Source organism: Nematolebias whitei, chromosome 10 (assembly GCF_014905685.2).
Source record: "Nematolebias whitei isolate Nwh7 chromosome 10, NemWhi1, whole genome shotgun sequence".
NCBI lineage: Eukaryota > Metazoa > Chordata > Actinopteri > Cyprinodontiformes > Rivulidae > Nematolebias > Nematolebias whitei.
The window spans coordinates 43,449,328-43,459,175 of NC_056507.1; the positions used below are offsets into that span (position 1 = coordinate 43,449,328).

The window sequence follows — 9,848 nt, forward strand, 5'->3', positions numbered from 1 at the left end:
GGCCTTCTGGGTGGAGTTTGCATGTTCTCTCCGTGCATGAGTGGGTTTTCTCCGGGTGCTCCGGTTTCCTCCCACAGACCAAAAACATGCATGTTAGGCTGACTGGTAACTCTAAATTGTCCCTAGGTGTGAGTGAGAAAGTGAATGGTTGTTTGTCTCTATGTGTCCCTGTGATGGACTTGCGACCCGTCCAGAGTGTACCCTGCCCCTCGCACAGTGATTGCTGGACATGGGCACCAGCGACCCCCGTGATCCAAAATGAAATAAGCGGGTAAAGATAATGGATGGATGGATGGATGGTATGTAATGTATCTAATCTAACTTTCATCTAAAAAGTTCTAGAGAAAATAGTTGCAGGTCAGTTATGTGATCAGCTACAAAGAAATAATCTGTTTGAAGAGTTTGTCAGGTTTTAGAGCTTATCATAGCACTGAATCTGCACTAGTGAAAGTCACTAATGATATTTTCATGGCCTCTGACAATGGACTTGTGTCTATACTGGTCCTGTTAGACCTCAGTGCTGCATTTGATACAGTTGATCACAATATTTTACTACAGAGACTTGAATATGATATTGGGATTACAGGAACGGCTCTAAATTTGTTTAAATCATATTTATCTGATAGATTCCAATTTGTAAATGTAAATAATGAATCTTCATCATAAACCAAAGCTAGTCATGGAGTTCCTCAGGATTCAGTGCTAGCACCAATACTCTTTACTTTATATATGCTTCCTTTGGTTAAAATTATTAAACAGCATGGGATAAATTTCATTGTTATGTTGATGACACACAGTTATATTTGTCCATGAAACCCAATGAATCCAATCAGTTACTTAGACTACAAGCATGTCTTAAAGACATAAAAACCTGGATGACCCTTAATTTTCTCCTGTTGAACAGACAAGACTGAGGTTTTGGTTTTTGGACTTGAGCACCTTAGGAATTAATTTTTCAGTCTTTCTCCCTCCTTAGATGGCATTAATCTGTCCTCCAGCTCTAATGTTAAAAATCTTGGTGTTATTTTTGACCAGGACATGTCTTTTATCCCCCACATTAAAAACGTTACTAGAACCTCCTTCTTCCACCTGCGTAATATCACTAACATTAGAAACATCTGATCTAAAAATGATGCAGAAAAACTGGTCCATGCATTTGTCACGTCTAGACTGGACTATTGCAATGGTTTATTATCTGGGTGTCCAAATACTTCTTTAAAACGTCTTCAGTTGATCCAAAATGCTGCTGCCAGAGTCTTAACCGGAGTTAGTGGGAGAGATCATATTTCTCCAGTTTTTGCTTCTCTCCATTGGCTCCCTGTCAAATCCAGAATAGAATTCAAAATCTTACTTCTAACCTACAAAGCTCTCAACAACCTGGATCCATCTTATATTACAGATCTTATTGTTCCATATTTTCCTAACAGAGAACTTTGCTCTCAGACTGCAGGTTTACTCGCAGTCCCTAGATTTTCCAAAAGCAGAATGGGAGGCAGATCTTTCAGTTATCAGGCTCCTCTCTTGTGGAACCAACTTCCAGTTTATCCAGATGCATGCTCAATAATCCAGGTAGAAAAATCCAAAAAAGATCAATCTGGTCCTCTGGACATTCAAAAAAAACAAAAACAAAACAAAGCAAAAAAATGTAGAAACTTTTCGTCTCTCATCCAAGAGACTTCCTCAGTCTGAGGTGCTGTTTTCAGCTCAGTCTCTTAAATAGCACCTTCTCAGGGTGGATCAACCAGTTTGCTGCTGACAACCAAAACCAGCTGCTCACATGCTCAAGAAGGACCATCAGCCTAACAATGGATCATTAGCACACTGATGGCTGTTTACTATTCACAGAGGGCTGAGTGATACTAGCAATCACAGCATTGTAAGAGGGGGACAGTTGAACCCGGAGGCCTCCACCCCTGTTTAATGATGGACGGTTTCTTTTCACAAAGATGGCCTCCTTTACTCCTCTCTCAAACCATCGTTCCTCTCTGTCCAGGATGTGAACATCTTCATCCTTGAAAGAGTGACCGCTGGCCTGGAGATGAGTGTAGACCGCAGAGTCCTGGCATGATGATGTTGATCTTCTGTGCTGGGCCATCCTTTTGGCCAGTGGCTGTTTTGTTTCCCCGATGTAAGACTGATCACCCTCCTGACACTGAACAGCATACACAATATTACTCTGTTTGTGCCGGGGGACTGGATCTTTGGGATGAACCAGTCTTTGCCGTAATGTATTTTGGGGTTTAAAAGCCACTGGGACATTGTGTTTAGAAAATAAACGTCTCAGTTTCTCTGATACTCCCTCAACATACGGAATGACCACTGGTCTGGGTTCCTCCTTTTCACCTGTTGGCTGACTGGAGTCCTGTTTGGGTTTCTTCTCTGCTTTCAGGAAGGCCCAGTTAGGATATCCACATTGCTCTAGAGCCTGTCTTGTGTAGGATTTCTCCTTCCAGTTTCTGTCTGTGAGGCTGACACATTATCCCGTTGTAAAAACTAGGCTTAAGACTTTCCTTTTTGATAAATCCTATAATTAGGTTGGCTTGTCAAGCTTAGACAACTAGAGGACAAATTGACCTCATTTCCTTAAATTAATTGTTAAAATTGAACAGTTTTCATTTGATACTATTTCTATCTTAACATGTGATTCTTGACCTGCCATTGTGTTTCTGTTCCTACCAAACCCAGACAGTCGAAGCAGATGTCCACTTGTCCTGAGCCTGGTTCTGCTAAAGGTTTCTTCCTCATGAGGGAGTTTTTCCTTTTCATTGTCGCCTTCATGCTTGCTCAAGATGAGAGTTCTGCGATGGAGTTACACTCAAAGCAGTCTGCTCCTCAGATAAATAATGTTAAATTATTGTTTTTATATATGAATATTTATGTTCAGTGCCCTGAGATGACTTCTGTTGTGATTTGGCACTATATAAATAAACTGAATTAAAAATTGAATTGAATTTAGGCAGAAGTGATAATGATATTCCTGCCAAAAATGCTACAGCTACAAGCTGCTGCCACTATTGCAAATAATAACTGAATTTTATGAAAAGCTGGCTGCAATTCTGTTGGATCTTTGCTGTGCTCAGACTAACCATTAGCTCGTCATTGTCAGAATTAAACTACTTCTCCAAACTGAGATCATTTAAAGTGCTATCTACGACAGGTAAGCTATTAGTTGTTCAAAACCTATCCACCAAACCCATTTCAAAGGATCTGAACTTTTGTTTTAAGTTTGTCAACTGGCAGTCAGTTTCACACGTAATTACAGTTCAAATACTCACGTCTGTCCAAATTGTCTGTAGTTTTTCGGACAGTCAAAAGACAGACATCTGTATCCTCCTTGTATATTGAAGCAGCTTTCACTTTCTGAACATATGTGTTGTCCCGTAACACATTCATCAACATCTGCAAAAAGTAGCAGGACATTTCAAAGCGCTTGTAGTATAACCTGTGCAAAATATTTTGGATAGTTCTGCAAAAAGTATATGTGATATCACATTAAGCAGCTAACCTTGGCAGCTGCGCCCATTTACTGCCAAAGTGTAGGTGTTGGTGGGACAGGAGCAGTGGAAGCTGCCCGGGGTGTTGTGACAGCGATAGGAGCAAATGTGCCCTCCGGTGGGAAGGGCACATTCGTCTATATCTGGAAGAATCACCAACACATTTAAACAACAAAAAAATAATGACAATAAAATAACTTCCCTATTTATTTTGTTTGACAATCATTGAAAAAAAAAAGATTAATAATTAATAATATTTTGCTAAACAGGTCTCTCTTGTAAATGATTCATTGTGGCTCAATGAGAATAACGTGCATAAATAAAGGTTGAATAAATTAATTATTTTGTTAAAATAGTTAATTTTTACCTTCGCAAGTCATGCCATCAATGTCGCTGAGCTGGTAGCCACGGCGACAGTAACACTGGTAGGAGCCGTACACATTGGCACACTCTTGGCTGCATGGGTTGCTCTCACACTCATTCAGATCTACAAAAAACAAAATATGATTGTGGACCACTGGGAACTTTGTCTCACTCGTGTTTACTTGTTAGCTCAATTATAGGCATAAATTCATATGTTGTCAGTTACAGCACACTACCTTGTACAAAGAGATTTTTACTGAAGGCAAAGACAGAAATGTATATGGAACATTATAATATGACTCAGGGATCAAACAAAAACAACCAATTCTCAACAACAACAACCCAAAATTGTGATTCATGCTCAATAATCCAGGTATAAAATACAACAAAGTTAAGTCAGATCCTCTGGATAGTTTCTTTTTGTTGAAACATTTTGTCTTTCAAGTTCAAGTTCAATTTCAAGTTACTTTTATTGTTGTTTCCACCACATGTGGTACATGAGGTGGAACGAAATTATACAATACAACTTTATTTATAAAGCACTTTAAAAACAACACAGTTGGCCAAATTATGTACACAGGGTCACAGTTACACCCCAAAATTGCAAAATATAAAGTATAAAGTATAAAAAGAAATTGTAAATAAGGATCAAGATATACGCTAAACTAATGCCAAACAGCATGCTAAAAGATGTAAGATATCCTCTAAACACTCATAAAGTAAAACGATACGGCATAACAACAGCAGCCCGAATATGAGTCTTTGGTGAGCAGATAGGTATGAATGAATACAGCAGCATGAGATGCAGTAATCAGCTGCATGAGATCAGCAGCATGGATAATCAGCAGCACAGATAAGACATATCAGCACTTAAAGTGGCTTTACAGTGATTTTTCCTTTTTTTTTTTTTTTTTTTTCTTCCTTACATGATAATCCTGATTAGATATTCACAAGTCTAAAAGCTTCAGGGTAGATAGAAGCTGTTCCTCAGTCTAGTGATTCTACACCAAATGCTCCGCAACCTTCTGCCTGAGGGGAGTGGGGCAAAAAGTGTGTGTGCTGGGTGAGTGGGTCCTTCATGATGTAGGTGGCCCTCTTCCTGCATCTGCAGGTGTAGATGTCTGTGATGGTGGGGAGACTGACTCCAACATCTTCTGTGCAGCCTTCACCACTCTCTGCAAAGCTTTTCTTTCTGCAGCTGTGCAGCCTCCATGCCACACGTTGATGCTGGAGCACAGGATGCTCTCCACTGCACACCTGTAGAAGGAGGTGAGGACTGAGCTTCCCAGACCAGCTCATCTCAGCCGCCTGAGGAAGTAGAGTCTCTGATGAACTTTCTCGATCAGACTGGTGGTGTTGTTGCTCCAGCTGAGGTTGTCATTCATGTGTACACCCAAGTACTTGTAGCTGGAGACCACTTCCACCACAGATCCTCCTATGTTCGGGGAGTGGGGGGTTGCTTTATCTGAAGTCCATGACCATCTCTTTGTCTACTTCACATTGATGTGAAGGTTGTTCTTCCTGCACCAACTCTCCAAGTGTTCCACCGCCTGCCTGTAGCTGGACTCATCATTGTTTGTGATGCATCCAACCACCGCTGTATAATCTGCAAACTTTACAATATCACAGCCTGGATGGGTAAGAGGCTAGGAGCACAGTCCTATGTGAGCAGAGTGAATGGAAGGGGGCACAATAAACGGGCCTGAGGGGAGCTAGTGCTGAGGGTTATGGTGGAGGAGGAGAAGTTGTGGATCCTCACAGACTGGTCTGTTGGTTAAGAAGTCCAGGACCCAGTTGCATAGGGAGGGGCATAGTCCTTGTGTGAGTAATTTGCCTATCAGGGTCTGGGGAATCATCGTGTTGAAGGTGGACATAAAGTCCACAAAAAGCACATGGACATAGGAGTCTGTCTGTTCCAGTTGGAGAGCAATGTAGACCACAGAGGAGATGGCATCTTCTGCTGATCGATATTTGTGGTATGTGTACTGGTGAGGGTCCTTACTGATGTCCATGGTAGCTTTGATGTGGGCCATGACCAGTCTTTCAAAGCATTTAGTGACTATCGGGGTGAGGGCTACTGGCCCATAGTCATTCAGTCTATTCACTATATAGTTATTAGGATCTGGGATGAAGGTGGTGATCTTCAGGCAAGTGGGAACAGTTGCCAAGGTGAGGGAGGAGTTAAATATATCATCCAGCACCTCTCAGAGCTGATCGGCACAGTCGCTCAGCACCTTCCCTGGGATGTTGTCTGGGCTAGTGGCTTTATGAGGATTAATCCTTCTGAAAGTTCTCCTTACTTCTGCTAAGGTCATGCTCAAAAACTCCTTTTCCGATGGCGAGTATGGTGTTAGGTGGTTTGTGTGGGTCCTCAAAGTGGGCATATATCCTATTAAGAGCATGAATGTGATCTAAAGCACTGATTTAGTCTTTGTAGAGATCTAGTTAAGAGTGCTGTATGAATGAATAAATGAGAGCACAGATTGTAGTGTAAAGCACTTTGAGTTTTTTCTATACAGTATACAGTAGTAAACAGACCATTTACTTTTACATAGCACCTTCTCATAGTGGGTCAACCTTTGTGAAGGCACTATTTATGACTGAGTTTGTTGCGGATTCTCAGACTGATGAAATCTTGTGGATAAAAGATGAAACGTTTCAACAAAAAAGAAACTGTCCAGAGGACCTGACAACTTTGTTGAACCCATTTGTCATTTTTTTCATTCCTAGATTATTTACCCACTTTTCAACTTATGGTACACAAATAACTTTCTCACCATCACAATTTCTGCCATCACTGGCCAGCTTGAAGCCTGTGGTACAGCTACATTTGTAGGAGCCTGGGGTATTGTCACACTTATGAGCACACAGGCGGCCTGGGTAGTGTCTGCACTCATTTATATCTAAAATTTCAAAAAGGGAAAAAGAGGGGGAAAAAACTCAAGCTATGACCTGACTTTTACATTTGGACTTCAAACGTTAGCTAAAATATTTGCTGTACATAGTGGAACAGCTAGATTTAGCTAAATGAACATTAAATCGACCCGTTGCTTACCTTCACAAACACGAATGAGGCTGTTGAAGTTGTATCCCGTTTCACACTCACAGCGGTACGATCCAAGTTGATTGATGCAAGCATGACCTGCACAGACTTCCTGAATGCCTTTACACTCATCAATATCTGCAGAGAAATACACAAACTACTGAGAGCACCACAACATCTTCCTCAGTTAGGCAAAAAAGATAAGAGGCGTGAAGATCCAATAAGGCTGGATTATTCTGTCATACCAACACAGCGCGTGCCCTCGTCATTGAGGTGGTAGCCTCGACCACAGTTTAGAGAGTTTCTCTGACAGATATATGAGCCCACAGTGTTAATGCAGATCTGCCCTCGTTGGCACGGGCTTGTATGGGTAAGGCATTCATTTATGTCTGAAAACACAAGACACACGATTCCATAACTGATGAGATGGTTTTAAAGGCCTGAAAAACACTATAAAAAGGGCTCCAGTTTGGCTAGTCAACAGTATAGCCTGGATGCTAGCTCTTTTCTTCATCTTCTGTGTTCTGTGATTCATATCACTGCTTGTATGGTACTAACTACTGTTGACTATTTTAACAAAACACACAAAATTTGAATCATGTCATCTGGACAGTTTCTTCTTGGAATAAATATTTTGCCTTTCATCCAAGACTTCAGCAGTCTCAGGCCTGCCAACTGTTTTTTTTTTTTGTGTGTGATTTATTTCCCTGGATGATTGAACCTACTTTTTTTTTCTACTTAACAAAACATCACTTAAAACCCCACTAGATAATCCCTATTTATAAGTTTTACAAAGCAGATATGGATGTCAGAGATGCACAATTAAATTTTTTGTTGGTTGAGTCCAATTCCAGGGAAACTAACCTGACAACTCAGATTTATCTCTAAAAACTGTATTACCTTTATTTATTTAACCAGGCCAATCCCAATGAGATCACAGATCTCTTTTGCAAGGGAGGCTTGGACATGAAAGCAGCCAACCATGCATGTTTTTGGTCTGTGGGAGGAAACTGGAGTACCAAGAGAAAACCCACACAAGCAGGAGAAGAACATGCAAACTCCATACAGAAAGACCCCACGTCCAACCGGGGATTGGACCGTCTTGCTGTGAGGTAACAGTGCTAACCACTGAGCTGTCGTGCTGCCATAAATTAAACATCACGTTTTTCTCCCAAATTTAAAGTTGCGCTGAAACTGTGTGTGTTCATGGTAAAACCTTTTGATTTTACCCTAACCAGCTCTACAAAGCATTTCTCTTTCCGTCTCTGAAAATTTACAAATAGTACTCTCCAGGTTCCAAACAAAGAAATCCATCTTTCCTTTTAGCAGCAAATGTCTTCTTTAAACTAGAAACTTCCTCACTGAAGAGGTGCTATTGCTAATGTGATTTAAAGATTTAAACACGTCTTTTCAATATGGTCTAATTCCTGTGCAAACTTTTTAGTGTGACAAATTGAAATCTTAGGGGTGGAATTTTTTTTAATTTTAAAATAAATAATTTATAAACTGTGAACATTTTGATATTTCCCAATAATATAAAGAAAATTTAACAAGACAGTCATAAAAGATAAAAACTTGTCAAAACACTGAACAATCTTAATCTTTATTGTGCCTTTATGATAGTTATATCATTTTTATGTTGCTATAATGCTTGATCTGATATTTTTTTACCTTAGTGTCTTTCAATTGGAAGGTGAGTTAACAATACTGATACATAAAACACCTTTGTAAAATAATACAGATCTTACCCATACAGTTTCCAAGAGCATCCTGGACAAAGCCAGCGGCACACTTAATCTTTGGAAGACAACGAAAAGAGCCCTGGGTGTTTTGGCACTCAAATTGAGGACCACAGTTGTGGATCGCTGTCTCACACTCGTCGATATCTGAATGAAATCACAGCAGAAATACCTCTGAAAACACTTTGTAAGATTTCATTTTCATTTCACCTTTATTTAACTGGGCATAAACACTAAGAACTAATTCTTATTTACAGTGCTGGCCTGGCAAGTACTAACAGGCACTTGTAGAGTCAAGGGAAGGGAAACAAAACAGTTAGGCAAAACAATAAAATAGAAGGAGAAACATGGTGGCGGACAGGTGAACTGCGTCTCGACTGAGCTCCTGTCAGCCCCACTAAAAAGTTTCCTTTTATGATTATATCCTCACTACCTTCAAGCTGGATTTTGTTTCTGAGACTGGTATTGCCACATAACTGAATCAACAAACTTGTGATATGGCCTACAAGCTAAAGAAGTCTAAGGTGTCAGTCTCTTTTCCCGCATGGCCTGCTGCCGCGGCCTCAGGCTGTCATGATGGAGAGGCAGTGAGTACAGCAAATAAGTCTGCAGGTGCGTCGCCCCCACATTCTCCGAGCTCTGTAGGGACAGATAATCTGGCTTCAATTAAATCAGAAGTTATATCGATTATTAGGATAAGTCATAGCGATGAGTGGCTCTGACAGATGATTTTACTTTTATTAAGAGCAAACTGAAAGCAGTCTGAGCAGAGCTTGCTAACACTACCACAGGCCTCAGAGTGGAGTTTGACCGAGTTAAACTAGATGTTTCACAGAATGAGAACGGTCTGTCCTTATGCTCGGATGAAACAGAGAAACTACATGCGACGGTGAAGGAGTTGAGGAGTATCCTGATGCATGCTCAATAATCCAGGTAGAAAAATCCAAAAAAGTTCAATCTGGTCCTCTGGACATTCAAAAAAACAAAAAACAAACCAAAGCAAAAAAATATAGAAACGTTTTGTCTCTCATCCAAGAGACTTCCTCAGTCTGAGGTGCTGTTTTCAGCTCAGGCTCTTAAATAGCACCTTCTCAGAGTGGATCAACCAGTTTGCTGCTGACAACCAAAACCAGCTGATCACATGCTCAAGAAGGACCATCAGCCTAACAATGGATCATTAGCACACTGATGGCTGTTTACTATTCACAG

The 9,848-nt window shown here is 40.6% G+C and overlaps 1 protein-coding gene across 1 annotated transcript in view; it reads right to left on the reverse strand.

Annotated features, from left to right (window-relative positions):
- LOC119416517 (fibulin-1) overlaps positions 1-9,848 on the reverse strand; it is a 23,252-nt gene that overhangs the window by 1,171 nt on the left and 12,233 nt on the right. The window contains exons 6-12 of the mRNA XM_037683748.1: positions 8,649-8,786; positions 7,146-7,289; positions 6,913-7,038; positions 6,635-6,760; positions 3,862-3,981; positions 3,506-3,637; positions 3,276-3,399 (exon numbers count right to left, since the gene is read on the reverse strand). Coding sequence (XP_037539676.1) covers positions 3,276-3,399; positions 3,506-3,637; positions 3,862-3,981; positions 6,635-6,760; positions 6,913-7,038; positions 7,146-7,289; positions 8,649-8,786 — 910 coding nt within the window. The remainder of the gene's footprint in view (positions 1-3,275; positions 3,400-3,505; positions 3,638-3,861; positions 3,982-6,634; positions 6,761-6,912; positions 7,039-7,145; positions 7,290-8,648; positions 8,787-9,848) is intronic.